This window comes from Conger conger, chromosome 2, assembly GCF_963514075.1.
Source record: "Conger conger chromosome 2, fConCon1.1, whole genome shotgun sequence".
Lineage (NCBI taxonomy): Eukaryota > Metazoa > Chordata > Actinopteri > Anguilliformes > Congridae > Conger > Conger conger.
Window position 1 is genome coordinate 47477108 of NC_083761.1, and position 18786 is coordinate 47495893.

Genomic DNA, 18786 nt, shown 5'->3' on the forward strand with positions numbered 1-18786 from the left:
GCGATATTCATACGCAGCCTAACTATAAACTGGCCTTTGAGTGATTTTTTACATATTAAATTGCTCTATTCCTGCCTGACTCAGCAAAGGGGCTGTAGATTGCTGAGTGTGAGTTCTGGTTCTGGGGCAGGCTCCATCTATCAGCACATATTGGGGTATGAGTCAGGGGAACAAATTGGGCATGGGCGCCTAATCCCCGCCGGACACCTGCTGACCTGCCGGCATCCCCTCGTCCAGACCCCCGGGCGGGCCTGGGATCAGCGGATTAACCGGCTGACTCACCGGCTTTGATCTCCGGGCACCTCCGACCGAGATTCCCGGGCCGTCTGGTTTGTCTGCGAGGCCTGGTGGGAACGGCCGTCGTTGACAATCCCGTGGGCGGATGGGTTCCGTGTGCGGCAGGCCGTGGAGGAGCGGATAGACGTTTATCTGGCAGGCGTCCGCGGGGTGGCCGTTAAGGCTTTCCGACCACCCACTTTTTTGGGGCCTCGGCTCCGGGACCCTCCCAGCGCTGGAGGTGTCCAGGCCGCGTGGGACTGGCATGCTATCAGTGGCTGCCGTAAATCAGGGAGGCCGCAGGTGCCTGCTCTGATGTTTAAAGGCAGCCGTGCACTGCGTAGGCTGCTCTAGATAAGGATAAGCATACGCTCTTCCCAGCAGTCACCCCCCTCCCCCCCCCACCCCCAGCTACTCTGGGCACCATGCCGTTCTTAACTTGAATCCCCTCCCTTTCTTCTGGCTTCTTTCCTCCAGGCCATACGTACATTCTGGATCCAATTGTACTATCAGCCAAGCATTAGCACTTGTTTTCATTGTGCGTTGCAGACTAAATGGACAAACACAGCCACTGAATCAGTCACTGTGAATATCGGAAAACACCACAGGGCCTTTGAGTGATGTTAAGCAGTAATGTTCATTCTCCCTCTATCTCTCTCTCTCCCCCTCTCTATCTCTCTCAAAGTCAAAATTTCCTTCTGTATTGCCAAAGCTTGGCAAGGAAGATGTAACACAAAGAATATAACAGGTTCATATATGACATGATTGAATATATGATACAGTATATAGTACAGAATAATTTAATCTCTCTCCCTCCCCCCCCCTCCTGCATGTGCAGTCTGCCCAAGGTAGCTCTGTCAGACAAGGCTGGGGCCAAGGAGGAGGTGGAGGAGGTGTTCCCTCCCCAGGACGAAGCGGAGTCAGTAATGGAGTCTGCAGACAGACGGAGGCAGAAGGGAGGACACTGCAGCCCACAGCCCGTCTCCAAGGAGGAGGTGGAAATGGTGAGGCAGGAGTAGGACAGGATGAGCTCCCTTACACTTTCCCTCAGATGCTGACCTTCCCTTCCTCTGCTTGCACATAAACACTATGCCGTGGGCATCCTGTGGGAATGTGTGTTTTGTATGAAAACAGGCATTTGTGTTTGTGTGCGTCTGTGAGATCATGTGTATGCCTGATGAAGCTGACCTTCTTTGCTCTTCTCTGTGTGTGTGTGTGTGTGTGTGTGTGTGTGTGTGTGTACACATACAGTCAGTGAGCACTTTATTAGGTAGACCTGTTCCCCTGCTTGTTAATTCAAATATTTAATCAGCCAATTATGTGGCAGCAACTAAATGTATAAAAGCATGCAGACATGGTCAAGTGGTTAATTTGTTTTTCAGACCAAATGTCAGAACGGGGAAGAAATGTGATCAAAGTGACTTTGACCATGGAATGATTATTTGTGCCAGACAGGGTGGTTTCAGTATCTCAGAAACTGCCAGACAGGGTGGTTTCAGTATCTGCTGATCTCCTGCGATTTTCATGCACAACAGTCTCTAGAGTTTGCAGAGAATGATGCAAAAAACTAAAACCATCCAGTGAGCAGCAGTTCAGGGGGTAAAAATGTGTTGTTAATGGGAGAGGTCAGATGAGAATGGCCGGACTGGTCAAAGCTGACAGGAAGGTGACAGTAACACAAATAACCACATATTGCAACAGTGGTATGCAGAAGAGCATCTCTGAACACACAATGTGTCAAACCTCGCGTTGTGGATAGGCTAAAGCAGCAGAATGTCAATAGGTAAATTTTAATAACTGTCAAAGTGTGGTGTTTTATATGGTTTATATTTCACCTGAATTCGTACCAACACAATGAGGACATTTGAGATTATGGCCCATATCCTCATAGTTCTGGGGACATGGGCCCATATCCTCATTATTCGGAAATATCCTCATTTTCTGTGCAAAACCACTAATCTGGCTGTTATAAAGACACCTTCCCTTATAAATGAAAAAAACCTGTTGTGTGTGTGCGTGTGTATGTGCGTGTGCGTGTGTGTGTGTGCACGTGTGTGTGTGTGTGTGTGTGTGCGTGCATGCGCTCAAGTGTGCTTCTGCTTGTGCACGTATGTGTGTGTGTCTGTGAGTGTTTGTGCATGTGTGTGTGCTTGGAAACTATTTTTATGTTTTCTGGATGAAGCATTTATTTGAGTGAAATTTGTGGCATGTGATTCAGTGTAAATACTGAACAAAGACACCCTGGGGCTTCATATTGTGACACATAAAGATTCCTGTGTCTATTGATATTACAGAAATACTTTATAAGCCCCTGCTGATCCCTATGTTCCTCACAGATACATGCTTATTGCCAGCCATTCCAATGAGTTATGTCAAGGTGGGTTTAGAGACATCTGGAGGAAGAGCGCTGTAATACAAATACCGGTTCAGCAAAATCTAGGGAACTGGGTGCAGTTGCTGTGTTAGGTGTATAAAATGGCAGAAAAATGAACATCCTAACTGCTGGGAAAGTGAGCAGCAAAGTTTACCTTTGAATCAAGTAGCTCTGCTTTCAGTTTCAAGTCAGTTCTTAATAGAGAAGGTTGTGCAGATACTGACAATTTGCAATGTAACGGACCAAAAGTTAACTGTTCTTGACGACGTTAAGCTTTTTGTTATTTGTTAGTTTGTGTTTCACTTGCTCTGTAAATATCAGTTTACTCACTGGCCACTGTAAATAAATGGCAACATGCCCCGCCATCTATTCTTACCTGCTTCCCGTGCCTTCTATATGCCAGCATTACGGTTGACTGGGCCAGGGTGTGACGTGAATAGACATGTGCGTTTGAATAGACTGAACGTGATCCTTTCCTTGCCTCTTCTCCCCTTAGGATCAAAATGGCCTCGCTCCATTGTCCCCTCCACTGTTCTCTGACCATTTCTCTGTCTCCCCCCTCTCAGACCAAGGTGGACGAGGTGCAGTCGGAGCCCCGGGGCCCCAGGGCCGCCGTGCGGAGGCAGGACTCCGAGCCGCGCGAGATCAGGAGCATTCTGAAGAAGAGCCGCTCCACCAGCGTAGAGACGGACCCGGGCGACACGGGAGTCCCTCCGTACCGCGCGACTGCAGATGAGCAGGCCGGCAACGGCCACGGAGGGGCACTGCTGACTGAGGTTCAGAATCAGAAGGAGGAGGAGGAGGAGGAGGAGAAGGAGGAGCAGGAGGACGAGGAGGAGGAGGAGGAGGAAGAGGAAGATGAAGAAGAAGTGGAGGACGACGAGGACAGCGAAGCCGATGCCCCTGTGGCAAGTGGGGAGACCCCAGAGGGGTCAGAGGATGAGGGCAGCTTCCATTCCTCTTCTCCTTGGACTCCGAGGGGTAGGAACAGCTCCTCCAGCTCCCGGGAAGATTTCCCCGGCAAGCAGTCATCCGAGGATCTGCCCCGAACCTTCTCTCTGTCCGAAGAGGGAGAGGACCTCGACAGTCTTGATGGGAGCATGAGCTCCTCGCTGAAAGACAGGTATGGACGACCTGCCATTTGTCCCTCAGGGATTACCCTTTTATAATTCCTGATAATGTTTATTTCTAATGGTTTTTAGATTGTCTAAATCTAGATTGTCTGACCCATTTTCCTGGAAGTAACACCTTTTGACAGTTGCTGGAGTGCTGTTCTTCCTAAACACCCAACCCTTCAGTCCATTTGAGCTCTCTCTCGGCTTCTGCATTCTTACAGTCATAGGATGATTCGGTATTACTGGAGCGGGGATTGGTTGTGCGTGTGTTTGTCCCTCCCTCTTAGCCCTGCCTTCTGTCCCTGGCAGGCTGGTGGATATGCTGGCCCCTGAGGAAGACTGGAGGAGCAAGCTGAAGAAGACCAAGCCCAGCGAGGTGATCCAGACGTCCCTGGCTGACCGCTGCAACTTGCTCCAGGATGCCGAGAATTCCTGGAAGAAGAAGGTACTGTAGGCCCCAGCCGCAGCTGCACTGTAGGCCCCAGCCGCAGCTGTACTGTACGGCCCCCGCAGTTGCACAGCGCAAGGTGCAACCACCCAATCTCAAGAGGTCAATCGTGTCTCATTGCTGTGCCATTCGCCGAAGGGGACTACACAGAAGGGCTAGGGTTCAGAGGGAGTGGTGGGGTCCCACTGTATGGAAGCTCAAGTCTATGGGGGAATGGTAGCAGGGGCAGTGGTGCAGCTACCAGAAAGGGTTGGGGACTTGTCTGCACTCTTTTCTGCTTGAAAAGGGGATTTTGGACCCGGAAGTTCAGAACCTCCAGGCTTCGCTGGGCCTTCTCGCCAGTGAGACTGGTGTGTTTGTAAGAATACCGCAGGTACTGTTTCCTGTCTGTTCTGACTGTGCAGGGCTGTCTTTCACTGCCACTGTTTGCATGGTTAATGAGGCAATAGGCCTGCTTTAGTGAGTACTGAATCCTGCCAACTCACAGTTGGTGGTTAATGTTGCAATAGTGGCCGTTATGCCGGAATACGTTGAGGGAAGTATCGATTTCTGTGAGCTGAATGACTCAAACAACACAGTGCTTTTGATTGAAAAATTATTCAGATAAATGATATGTCTCAAATAATTCCATCACTAATCTCTTCTTTGGCCTGAGATAGACATACGTGCATAAAAATGTCCTGGCAGAAGCCTTTTTGCATTGTCTGTGGAGCAGATCACCCCCCTTGAAAAAATCTTGAAGACCCTATTTGTCACCCGTAGTTGATGGGAAGTTCAGCAAAGTACATCCTGTGCAGTCCTCTGAAACCATGCCCGGCTGTCGGTACAGGACCATAGTTTTCTTCTGCTCCCCCAATTTGGGCCTGCAGGTCAATCATCACCCCACCTCACTAACCCTTTCTTCCTTTAACTGTGTTTGAGGGTCTGGTCATTATGACTGCAATAAAATCATACATATTTCACAATTCCTTCACCCGTCTTGCGCGTGTTCAGTCTGTGCGATTATTTTCTCTGAGGACTTTGCACGTTGGGCAATGTTTTCACTCAGTTTCCTTTAAAAACATTCCCGGTTTGATAGCTATCTGTTCTGGGTGTGGAGTATCAAGGAAAAACAAGCGGCCAAGACATGTGTGAATGGGACGCAGTCTCTTCCCCTCCCCCCAGACCTTCGGCGCGCTCGCCAATTGTGGCAGGCCCAACCTGCCTCCCCTGGGAACACGTGTTTTTCCAGGGGAGCCCGAAAACAAGAACAGCCTTGGCGCTGAGAAGGTGAACTCTGGGATATGTGCCCTGGGTTGAGGGGGTCCTTCTAAATCCAATCTCCAGCAAGGGGAAAGCAGGCACCCTTCTTTCGGTCACACGGTGCTGAGTGGGAGCAGATGTGATCTCTCTTTCTTCTCATGAGAAAAGAGGGTCAGTGTGTGTGTGCATGCACAGTGTGTGCGTGTGTGTGTGTGTGTGTATTTTCTTTGGTGGGTGGGGTGGGGGGGGCGGGTGGATTGCGGTCACCTTCTCCTGCTGCAGATGTTTGCTGTTAGTGGCTTTATTTGAGCATGATTTCGGTTTGAAATTTAATTTGGATACAAGAGACCATTGACATCATTTGGTTTACATATATAAGACATTTAAGCATCCTAGAAAATTATGACTTTGTTTTGGGGGTAGGACCACCAAGACTGATGATTTGGTATTCTCCCTTCACCATGTTAAGTTGTTCATTTGGGAGCACCATTGAGAATGCCATTACTCCGTTGTTTACAAATGAACTGTTCACCATATCTCATCCTGAAATTTAGGAAATGTACTATAGTTTGAGTCAGGGTGCAGAATTATAGAATTAGCTAAGGGCAGTGGAACTAACAAATAATCCACTGATGCTTAATGCAGTGAGAATTTACCTATAGCTACTTGTAAATATACTATCTATTTGCTCTTGGAATAATGCTGCCCTCCCAGAGATGTTTAACCACAAGATGTTACACATGGTTTATTCTGCTGTCTGGTTTCATACAATTTATTTTATTCTCTCAATCATAATAAGAATTTTTATTTTACAAGGAAATCTAATTAATTCTGTGCTGCAGCCTCTGGGCAAGTCTATCACATCAGTCCCCTTCAGTTGATGTGAATGAGATTGGAATTGTTTCCAAATTTTTGTAAAAAATGTTTTATCATGACTTGCCTCTGGGGGAAGGGTCTAGCAGATTCTGACTTCTGAAAAATGGGAAGATGATTTACTGGAGCAATCCATATGAAAAGTCATCAACAGTGAGTCAGAGATGTGTGCAGTTGGATCACATTCAATAGAAAAGCATGTCGCAGGGCTGGGGGGGTGGCTTATTCAGTTAAAGGAAAACATCATTTTAGGAAATATACCTTTTTCCAACTTACCCAGACTTAGAGATGTTTTCGTTTTTGTGCATTCACTGGCTCAATTCCCATGTTAGCATAGTGTGTTAGCTTAGCATAAAGACTTGAAGCCTATAGGAGTCAGTGGCCTACCTCCTTTAATGTGAAGAAGTACACCTTACAGCAACTCTTATTTACAGGTAGGTATTGTGTATTTGAAATACACTTGCGGGAAAAAAATTAAAGCGAGAGAGACTCTTTTCAGAGAAATTAGACGGTTGGAACTATAACAGCTGAATGTATCTTCTTCCGTCTTTCGCTGGTTGAGCGCAGTGATCCACACACTTTCCGAAGGTAGTTTCAAAAGGTAGAACTTCTGTGAAAACAGTGTCTCTCGTTTTAAAAAAATTTTCCCCTGCACGTGTATTTCTACCTCATATTTCGACCTCATCTAAATAAGACAGCTTTGGAGTCGCTGTAACCTACGCTGTGGTGTATAGATGAGCCAGTGCTGGCTGTGCCCCGTAGCTCTATAGGCCGTTCCAGGGGTCCGCGGTCCATCAATCTCTGGCAACCTCCTCTGGCTGATTGGGTGCCCATGGGCTGCATACCAAAGCCGCATTATAAAATGTCTTCCACTCTCTCAGCTCTGTGTGAGCTTTGCTATGGGCTGCAGCGTGGTAGGAAGCAGGCTATTGACGCCTGGTTTTAGAGGAGAACCGCAGATGTCTACACTCGTTCGAATTGGCTTGCACGTTGAGTTTGCACATGAACGCGATTACTAATATTCAATTGAATGCTTCAAGTTAGCGTGGGAATTGGACAAGTTCAGCCCCACGTTGGATGCGAAAATAAAAAATAAAAAGAGAAAACCACATAGTGGAGCGCTGCCATTGCAGCTGCTTTGAGATTTGAAGGTTAAACGCTGGTGACAGCAGGTCTGCAGGGCAGGGCTTCAAGTGTACCAAAAGTGTCTCTTCTTTTTCTTTTTATATCCCCCTCTCTTTTCCTTTTTCCTTTCCTCATTTTGTTTATTTTTTGTTTATTCTGCAGTGATGAACATCGTTTTGTAGGATAACGGGTAGAAGGGGCTACCGTGGGTATGAACGATTCGTAAAAACATAACTTGGCAAACATTCAGATTTTATTTTTTAATAGGAAGCACATGTGGTCTGAGTAGAGATGACGGCTTAATTAAAAACATGAAGATGAATGACCTGCACCCTTTCACAATTCAGTTTCTAAATGAACGGGCGGCTCTATCTGGAAGCTGTGCTGTGTTAAATTAGCCTTTCTTCTGTCCTCCTGTTCTGGAAAACGCAAACGTTTTATGCCTTTGTATGGATATTTCAACTTGATACGTCAGTCCGCAGGGACTCAGCACAATGCCTTTTGCGAACCGGCAACAAATCACTATAAAATGTAGAATAGCCAAGACGTCTGAAACTAATCTCCTTCTGCTCCCTCTACTCTCTTAAATTATGAATCAGGCTTCTCTTTCCCCGGCCTCCCTTCTGACTAGTTTAGACCTGAAGGAGCCTCTGACATCTGTCCAGTGTGACTTAAGGGGTGTGGAAGGAGAGACAAGCTTTGCGAAAGGTGGGGGTACGGTAATAATGACCTTCCTCCATCTTCTCTAGAGCCATATCTGTAACCAGCCACTTGTATTTGTAGTTCCAGTTGTCCAGCATGACTGCACTAATGATGTAATTACGCACATACGTGGTTGGAGAGAAAGGATTGGGGGGGTGGTCGGGTGCTTTCCTAGTATAGCCCTGTCTGTAACCTTTGAGCGACCTGCTTTCCTGTTTCCTCTCTTTTTCCAGGTTGTTGTTTGTCTATTTTCCCCTTCTTCCTGCATACACTGTTCCTCACTCATCGGTCTTCCTGCCCCCGGCCTTTCCCTCTGGGCTTGAAATTTCCCATGATGCCCCTGTGCACACCTTCTGCTGGGTAAGCCAGTGGACTGCATGGCAAGCTTATCACGCTGTTACTGCACACACTGTCAAAGCAGTGTAATGTTACTGAATACACACGCTTGAAGAACAATACTGTTTCTTCCTGCCATTGAATGTTTGTTTTCTTCCCAGAATTCATCTGTTCTCTTTTTTGCAGAGATTTTTATTTCCCTTATTTACTACATCAATCATCTACCATTTATTTTTTGTTGGAGATTTTGGATTCCTGTGGACAAAAAGCCTTTCTGTTAGTTTCTGTCAACCCTCCCATCAATTCTCCATAAATCCTCCCACCCCTTTTCTCTTAAATTACTCCCAGTGCAGTGTTCCTGACCTGAATAAATAAACTAGCACGTCAGTGAGATGCACAGCTGTTGCATTGCAGGTGTGTGCTGGCTGCGCAGTATGATGTACATCCCCTCCTTGCCCCGTCCCCCCTACCCCTCTGACCTCCTTTTCTGCCCTCCCCCCTCTGTCTTCTACTCTCTCTGTCTTTCTATGGTCTAGCCACACCGGCCAGTATGCGGTCTCTTTCAGTCAGGTGAGTGCGCTCGCATGCCTACATATGCTTTTCTGGCAGACTGACCCAACGGAGCATGCGTATCTAATACCGACAGCGTACCGCATTTTGTTTTAAATTTGAACAAGGTGGATGTTGGAATTTAGCATCATCCCGGCGCTTTAATTCTCGAGACCAGGACATCCTGCGAGCGTTCAGGGCTGCAAATTCTCTCCTTTAGTTTCTGTCCACTGAGTCATTTCCTGTCGCTGATGGGCCCCAGTTCTGGATCAACAATAGCGCCAATGTGTGCAGCAGGGTTTATCTTCCCCCATCTACCCCCGTCCCTCCCACCCCCTCCGGAGGCTACGGTTCAAACTGCCACCGGAGGCCCCGGCCCAGCCAGTCATTATGTATTCTTGAGAGAACCGCCGCCGGCAGCGAGTAGAATTTACGAGCTTGCGGCTTTCCCGCACGACGCCAGCACCTGCGACCGCCGCGTTTTCCAGATGCTGCAGGCCGCCGAGCTGGAGCGCGGCCAAGTCCCCGCTGCCCCGGGCAACGGCGGGAATGTCACCCCCTGCCGCCCGTTCCCGAGGGTCCCGGCTCGCCCCTCACAATCGGCCCATTTAATCAACCGGCGAGCTAACGTTAGCGATCTCTGTAGCGCGTTTTTGTTGCTTTTGTGCTGCTGCCTGTAACCTCTCAGCCTGCCCCGGAGAGATCTGCGGCAGTTCATTTGTTGCTTTTTCCATTACATCGCGGGCTTCGCAGGTTGTGCCATTGCTGCGTTCCTCTGGTTTCGCGTCCCGTAAATTTGAATGCAAGGTTTTAAAAACGTGTAGCGGCTGTGTATTTTTTGCGCACCGTTGGGGTCTTTTTTGGTTCTTTCAGAAATAAATCTGCCCGGCTTGCCTGAGGATAATGAACTGCAGAAACAGGATCAGTTTTTATGTGTTTTTCTTGTTCTCCTTATCAGTGAAAATCAGGTGTTTCCTTTTGGGTAAAAGAGATGAGATAAAGGGTTGCTTTGCATCAGTGGTGTTCTGTTGGCTGGCTGGCTGACTGGCTCTGGCCTCGTGAAAACCAGAGGCCCTGCGGCGTGGTTAAAAATGAGAAGTTTACTGTGGAGAAGGACACGACGCACAAGAATGAAACAGTGACGTGCCTTCCTAGCTGGAGACACTAGCTGGAAATGTCTTCGTAATACACAGTCGATAGTGTATCATCCTTAATTAATCCAAAATGTGGGACTGAGAGCTGTCCAATGCACATACTCAGTAGCTTGCTTTAATAGCAGACTTTGGTCGTAAGAGCAGGAGCCCAGTAAAACCAGAGTGTCGTATTTAACGGGTTTCACGATCGCACATGGGTTTTTACTGACGTGCCGATGACGGCCAAGCCCATAAACAACCCCGCGATGTCCACACGCACACACTTAGCGCTGGATAAACACCCGCTCTGTTTTCTGGCTGGAGCGTTCCTTTCTCCTGGCATCCACAGAACAGGGCCTGTTGATCCAGGCACCAGAAGTGCATGACGCCAGTAGGCAGAGCCATTAAAGGTCAAGAGCAGGGGTCAGAGTGTGGAGGGGAGGCGGTGAGGGTTGGGGGGGGTTGTGGGCAACCGTGCTGGTCTGTCTCTTTCTCCTCCCTCGCATTGGTTGTCTGTGACGTTGTTACATTACATTGCAGTTATTTAGCTAATGTTTTTATCCAAAGCGACTTACAGTTGATTACACTAAGCAGCGGACAATCCCCCCTGAAGAAATGTGGAGTTAAGGGCCCAACAGCTGCACGGATCTAATCGTTGCCACACCGGGGCTTGAAGCACCAACCTTCTGGGTCCCAGTCATACAACCATATGTTTTAGGGCCAGTACCCACAGGATTTTTGTGTGCCTATTTTTGTGTACGAGGGGCAGTAGCCAGTGGCTAAGGTGTGGCCCCGCGTTTCTGCCGAATTGGGCGCGATTGCCGCCGTCTCGTCCTTTGGAAAGCACCGTGGTTTTTGTAAGACACAGGCATGGGCCACCGAGACCAGACTACGACGCTCCCACTTCCCTAGTTTTCTTCCGGTTGTTTCTTTGAGCTGCGGCACGGTCCGGTGACAAATGCTTTCCTCGCTGTCATCTCAGGCATGAGGATTTGACCCTAATCTGCGGATGTAGTGATACGAGTCGGAGGACGAGCCAAACAAATGCTGTCCTGCAGGGTTGCACAGTAAATGCTAATCAAAACAGCGGTCGGCTGTGATGTGACACCAAGGCCTTTCTGTGTTCCATGTTTCCTACTTCCTCTCCTCTGTCCTCCCCCCCTTTCCCCACTCTGATACAATCTTTCCTACGAGGCCAAAGCCAGGGGTAATGTGTGCTTTGTAATGTAACATAACTCACACACACTCACACACACACACGGATGCATATACACTCAGTGAGCCCTTTATAAGGTATTTCTTAGTCTTATTTTTTAGACTTATGATGTTGCTGCTGCTGTAGCCTATCCACTTAGTGTTATGATGTGTTGTATGTTCAGAGATGATCTTCTGCATACCACTGTTGTAATGTGTGGTTATTTGCATTACTGTTACCTTCCTGTCAGCTTTCACCAGTCTGGGCTTTCTGCTCTGATCTGTCTCATTAACAAGACATTTCTGCCCGCAGAACTGCTGACAATCATTCACAATCATTCCATGGTCAAAGTCACTTAGATCACATTTTTCCCCATTATGATGGTTGATGTGAACATGAACTGAAGCTCCTGACCTGTATCTACATCATTTTATACATTGCACTGCTGCCTCACGATTGACTGATTAGATAATCGCATGAATCCGTACAGTAGGTGTACAGGTGTTCCTAATAAAGTGCTCAGCAAGTGCATGTCGTGTTCAGTGATGTGTACTGCATGTGTCGGTCAGTGTGCATGCACACCCACACAAAGGGACACACCGGTACCTGCATAGTCAAATGTGTCTCATTTTCCATGACATTGTCACCCTGGTGTACACTAAAGCCAAACACGCACTTTAAAGACGTTGTACAATACGTTGTCATTGTCTGGGACAACCCCACCCCACCCAGAATGTTTTTGCAGTTTTTGGCAGAACGCATTACTCTTTGGATTTATATGCGGTTCATAAACATTGGAGTTTTAAACAAGTCTGCGTTTCAGTAAAACCCTCAGATTTACGCGTGGGTGTTTCTATTAACTGCATGGTTTTGGCTTTCTGGGTCTTTGTTTATTAGTTTTTCCTTTTTTATACTTTCATCTGAATACTTTCTCAGTAATGAACTTTAATTGACCATAAATGTGTTTTTGTTAAATTGTGTGCTGCTTTGAAAATGGCTTTCTCTGGATTTTTATTATTTGAACCATGTGGTCATAAAATACAGCTTTAGGCTGTGAAGCATGATACCTCTTATGAGGGGAAATTAATTGGAAGCTGCACTGACCACTGAGTCCTTTTCTACAGTGAACACTGAAACTCGTTGGACAGGCATCAGCAACTCATGGTTCTCAAGGACCGTGAATCGCTGGTTGTCCACCCTTCTTTTATCTGGGAGTCAGGTGTGAAGACAGTCCGGGCAATCGGTAGCACCAATTACCCGGGAGAAAAGAAAACCAGGGCTGGATTTGGATTTGCGGGCCAGAGTTGATGATCCCTGCCATAGGAGCTCTGCTAACGGTAGATGCCGTCTCTCTCCTCCTGTTTGCCAATGCAGAAGTCCGGGGTGGGAGTTGAGACCAAGGTGTCGCTGGCAGACCGGATGCGCATTCTGCAGGAGAAGGAGGAGCAGTGGAAGAGCAAGGGGAAAGGCGCCGCAAATGATTCCACCCAGTTCACCGTCGCCGGGCGCATGGCCAAGAGAGGTCAGCTTGCCCCCGTTCCCAGCCCCACCCCGGGGGTCGGTCCACAAATTTTATGTTACAAGCCTTTTGTGGGGGGTGTTGAGTGTTCTGGCAGTTCCACCAGACCTGGGCCAAATGTGTAATTGTTTTGGATTCAAATCCCTTTCTGTACTCGATTGATTTTTCCTGGTGCAACTGAGCCTACCAAGAGGGCCAGAAGGTGGGGTTGGCACTTTTTGTTTCATAGGCTCCAATATACCAGACAAGCTGGAAGTGTAGAAAAGTATTTGAATCCAAAACAACCCAGGTTTGTTTTCCATGGGATTGAAAAATGTGAGGAGGAGAATTTCCATTGTCAGCGCCAGAGGCACAGACTCTATGGAGGCGCTTGCTTTTTGTCTTCAGATAAAACGTTGTCAACCGGTGTTGACACCGCGCGTTTCCATGGTACCGTTTTGCATATTGTGAAATTAAATGAAAGGAAAAAGGGCAGTGGGTGACAGTGGGTTGACTCTAATGCAGCAAAGCTCAACTCCACGTCCGGCAGGCTGCAGTGTCTGCAGGCATTCGCTTCAACTGTGTGCTACACACATGATTTCACTGATTATCTGAACCAAGCAGGTGAAATCATTTTCGAAATCAGCTGGTGTAGCACCCGATAGGAGTAGAGTAGCGCCATTGTATCGATTCCCAATCTCCCTCAGGCCTCGTCAAAGAAGAACAGCTCACCTTCTCCAGCAAGAAGACTTCCTCAGGAACCCCAGTCAAGCCACTTGAAGGTAAAGAGACCCCGCCACAAAAGAGGCTCATGCTGAAACGCTCATGATTTTATCCGCTCTGCTCTTTGGTGGTTATATCTCCGGGTCTCTATGCTCTTGCTTTAACAGAGATCTCCACCCGCACTGACATTGAAGTTGAAGGGGACAAGAGGCTGGACAAGCTGGAGTCCTTCCTGGACAAGCTGCATAACAAAGGTGAACATACCCATAATCCTTAAAAAACTCTGGGAAGGAGGCAGACCTGGATCAAGTATGTAATGTTTATAGATTAAAATACTTTTCTGTGCTCGATTGATCTTGCCTGGTGCAATTGAGCAAATCAAGAGGTCCAGAAGGCATGGTTTGCACTTCTTGAGAGTATTTCATAGGTTCCAGTAAAGCATAGAAAGGTATTTGAACCCAAAACAATTGCGTAACCCAGGTCTAGAGGACAACTGTTAGTTTTATCATTTCAGTCCCAAGAGTGCATTATGGCATGCAGGCATAACTACTGTAAAATTCCAAGAGTGCCGTATGGCACCCTCAACCTGATACCTTTTCAACCAGTCAAAATGACAAAAAGACAAAATTCTCAACTTTCTCAACTAAAAATTTCTCAACCAAAGCCAAAACCCCTTGGGATTTTGGTGGAGCCACTTCATATTGGGCTTGGGTACTGAAAGGGTGAAGCCTCGTTTAGAGATATGCCTGAAGGCATCTGAGAATTTTGGCTAAATGGCTGAATTTCCAGGCATGGGGCCCCGGGAGACCTCCATCAAGGTGACAGCGGAGACGGTGAAGGAGGTCATGACGCTGGACGATGAGGAGACGTTCGGCCGCTTCTACAAGACCGTGTCCCCCTCCACCCTCGGCTCCAGCGACTCCTCCCACACCCTGCAGGACTTCAGCTCCATCGAGTCCAACACGCCCAAGTACGGCACGCTCTCTGCCATCCGACTGCTTTGTGCCCTGTCTCACATCCTTTATGTTCTAGTGTTCACAGTCTAGTGTTCACAGTCTGCACTGACTTTCAGAACAGGCCGTGTCAGACTAGGAGATACAGTGCAGTCCGTAAGTATTTGGACAGTGGCAAAATGTCTGCTCTTTTGGCTCTGTACTTCAGCACATTGGATTTGAAATTGAATAGATATGAGGATGAACTGCAGTCACCTTTAATTTGAAGGTACTTACATCCGTATCGGATGATATCTTTATGAATTTCATCTCATTTTATGCATGGTCATTTTAGAGGACAAAAAATAATTGGACAGTTGGCTTTTTGGCTGTTTCTGATTAGTCTGGTGTATTCAATCGGTTCCTTAGTGTAGGTACCAGAAAGCTTTCAGTATCTAGTCTTTTGATAACCTTTGGAGTATAGGGGCAGCCTTTTGTATAATGGTTAAGATAAATGACTTGGACCCACAAGGTTGGTGGTTCAATCCCTGGTGTAGATAATCTGTTCAGCTGTTGACCCCTGAGCAAGGCCCATAACCCCACATTGCTCAATGGGGGTTTGTCCCCTGCTTAGTCTAATCAACTGGAAATTACTTTGGATTTTAGTGTCAGTTAAGTAACATGTAATGTAATAAAAAATGTCTGTTTTGCCGTTTGTACCACTCTCCAAATACTTATGAACTGCACTGTATGTGGTGACCTTTTTCACAAAAGGGAATGTCACATGGAATCTGTGGTGGATAGTGGTTTATTGTATAGTATGTTTGTGTCAGTAAGTCTGTATGTACCTCTTCTGTGCTTATGGGTCTTTCATGTCTCTGTGTATGTGTCTTGTCCCTTTGTTTATGCCTGTGTGGTTTTATGTGTTAATCTGAGCCACAGTTTTGTTGTGTGTGCCTTTCATCTGTGTGTCTATATGACTGTCAGTTACTCAATCTCTTACTCTGCTCAGTGTTTCTGTGTGTGTGTGTGTGTGTGTGTGTGTGAAAGAGAGAGAGTGTAACCTCTCCTGCTTTGTCTGTATGAGCGTATGCTATGCTGGATTTATATGTATTTTTTAAGTCCTCACCACTCCTGGTATGTCTGTGTGTGTGTGTATCCAGGCTAACGTCCGCAGTTGCCGAACACAAGCGGGCAGTGCGCCCACCTCGGAAGACGCGCGCCTCCCGGAACCCCCTGCGGGTGCTGGCAGCGCGCGACGACATCAGGAAGGAGTACACTGAGCAGAGGCTCAACGTGGCCACCGTGGAGACCAAGAGAATACAAGTGGAGAGGAGTAAGTCATGTGACCTGGCCTCACTCGTTCATCTGATTTCCATTATCATTTACATTTTGTGCATTTCATTTCATTTCCAACAGTGTGTTTATTAAGGTATATTCTATGCCCACAACAGAATTCTGAAAACTAATGAACCGTAGTAGGATCGAAATTGGCTGGATATAATTTTGTGTGCCGTGCTAAATTACATAAAGCCCCACTGGCAGTGGTGTGGGGAAAACATAATTGAATTTCATGTAATAAACTTTTTTATATCATACCCACCCCTTGAAAATCACCCATTAGCTCCATAAAACATTGGCTGTGTATAGAATAGGAGTAAGTTGAATTTCGAGTAAATAAACCACAAATAGTCACTGAGGAACTAGCACTGCTCATGTACTGTAATTGAGCCACCTGGCCTGAAACTCTCCAGTTCTGGAGACTGAAGTCAGGCAGTGTGCTGGTCTCTGAGAGAGCAGGCCCAGGGCAGCACACTGGGAAGACCTGAATGGGCTGTGGTTTGTCTCAAACGTTTATCATGTGTGGATGGACTGTGAATGCTCTCTCCTCACCCCCTGGGAGCAGAAATGCTTGGACACCCATCAAAAGGGGATTGCACAGAGACTGACATAGAATGACCATGTCAAGTTCTCAGGAAAGGAGAAAAATAAAACTTGTGGGGTTTCCAGCCGTGTGATTCATAGTTTCTGACCACTGTCCCCCTCCCGCAGAGCAATACCATTGTCTGAAAAGTTAATGAATCCAGTCATCTCTCCTTTAGTGGATTTGCTTTTAAAAATGTTTTGCTTTCGTGGATTGTGTTACAGTCAAGACTTTAAACATCTGGGGTGAGAAGTTTTCTTGTCCAAAAAAAATAAAAATTAACCCCAGTTTGGTTGGATATGCCAAGGTTATAAAATGAGTGTATGCTTGAAGATTAATCTCTGAATTGGATTTTCCTCAGAAACTTCAGTTTAATTTCGCTTACAATTTCAAAGGTTACAATTTTGAAGGAGAGTGTACAGTAGATTTGTGTGGCGTCATAGGATTTGTTTCTTCATTGACTAGTTTTTGGTGATCATTCTTTTATATTTTTATCTCATGGGTACTTACTGTACCTAAGACCTGTTTTGATGATGACTTTAACAGTCATTTTTGAAATGTGACCAACATTAAATGAAAAGAAAGCCTGCCCAGACTGCCAGAACTCCAAACATACCTTTAAGTTGCGATATGCACACTAGCAAAAGGACAGCGTTTCGATCCTGTCTGGATCTTCCTCAGGTATCTCAGCCCGGCACCTTGTCTTAGGATGTGTGTGTGATTATTTATACAGTAATGCTACTAGCTCTACCTGCAGTTAGTGGTGAGGTCCATAGCTAAAGATGGTCTGGTCTGATCTTTCTCCAGTGGCTAAGCACTCCAGGCTGGCCGACGCTGCCCTGGCAGGGCTGGCCAGCAAGGAGAACTTCCGGAACGTGCATCTGCGCAACGTCAAGTCCACGGAGGTGGTGACTAACAACAGCGCCCTGCCCTTCAAAAAGCTCATGCTCATCCACATCAAAGGTCAGAGCCTCAGGTTGACTGTTCTGGCCATGGAATGGCTGGGGTCGGGTGGGGGCGGGTGTGCCTATAGTCTAGTGCAGGGGGTCCCAAACTGTGGGTCAAGACCCCATGTTGGATTGCTCGATTTTTGAAAATCTTTAAAACGATTAAAAAAAAATTTTTTTGTCTCTTTAAAATATGTGAATGTAGGCCACTACATGTTTAACAACAACCCAACTATAATAAAGCAATGAGGCAGGAGAAGTTGTGGTATATTTCCAGTATAGTTGTTGCTGAAAGGTGGTGTTAGGTACAAGATATGTGTGGATGAGGTGTTGGGGTCGTGTAAGTTTGAGAACGTTCATTTGGGGTCACATCAGAAAAATGTTCGGGAACCACTGGCCTAGTGGCTTGGTTACTTGACTGGGACCCAGAACGTTGGCGGTCCAAACTCCAGTATAACCACTATAAGATCCATGCAGCTGTAGGCCCTTGTGCAAGGCCCTAAACCACACATTGCACCTGTTTACTAAAATCAACTGTAAGTGTAATGTGTGGATGAGTGGAGTTGGGTAGGCCATTATGGGTGAGTGTGGGGCAGACCTGGGCCAAATACGTAACTGTTTTGGACTTTTCTTTTTTGGAACCCAAAAAGTGCCATATATTTGAATCATATTTGACGCAGGTCTGGTGCGGATGAGTGGAGATAGGTATGGGCAGGTTAGCATGGGTGAAAGTGGGGGGTGGCATGGGGTTTGGGTGGGGATGGTTGCGGGTTTAGCATTTTTTGATAGAAATCCCACCAGTATGTGGCTGTGAGTTCACCGGGGGGGTATCTGCTTCCTGTCCGCAGGGCGAAGGCACGTGCAGGTGCGTCTGGTGGAGCCGACCGCGCGATCGCTGAACAGCGGGGACTGCTTCCTCCTCATCACGCCCAAACACTGCTACCTGTGGACCGGGGAGTTTGCCAACGTCATTGAGAAAGCCAAGGTAATATCACACCGTGCAGCCTGTACATGCAAACAGAAACAAGTCCACTCATCCTGCTTGGGCCATTTTCCAGCCTCACACGCCATATTGATGCCAAAATTTGCACAGCAAAAAGTGCCTGTCTTAACAAGCGTTGTTAGTCTTGTAATAAGATCTTTGTTTTGTTTTTCAAAGATTTGTTTTTCTCTCCAGTATAAAATTTAAGTTACTGTTTGCTTGGCAAATGGAGAGTTCAGTTCACAGGGACTGGCCGAATATGAAACGCTGGAGCGCACAACTATTTCATGAACAGGGAGACTGGGCTTTTTGACTCTGAGGAAGACATTGTAGATGTTGAAACGTCAGTCATTAAACAGTGTCTATTGCACTGAGCTGTGTGCTCCAGCATTCCTTATTTTCATACTAGTCC

At 47.0% G+C, this 18786-nt stretch overlaps 1 protein-coding gene across 2 annotated transcripts in view; it reads left to right on the forward strand.

The window, feature by feature from the left end:
• svild (supervillin d) overlaps positions 1–18786 on the forward strand; it is a 63466-nt gene that overhangs the window by 32463 nt on the left and 12217 nt on the right. For both annotated transcript variants that reach the window (XM_061227330.1, XM_061227331.1), the window contains 10 exons: positions 1115–1280; positions 3217–3773; positions 4075–4210; positions 12743–12890; positions 13574–13648; positions 13757–13843; positions 14379–14559; positions 15685–15857; positions 17253–17408; positions 18241–18377. In XM_061227330.1, coding sequence (XP_061083314.1) covers positions 1115–1280; positions 3217–3773; positions 4075–4210; positions 12743–12890; positions 13574–13648; positions 13757–13843; positions 14379–14559; positions 15685–15857; positions 17253–17408; positions 18241–18377 — 1816 coding nt within the window. The remainder of the gene's footprint in view (positions 1–1114; positions 1281–3216; positions 3774–4074; positions 4211–12742; positions 12891–13573; positions 13649–13756; positions 13844–14378; positions 14560–15684; positions 15858–17252; positions 17409–18240; positions 18378–18786) is intronic.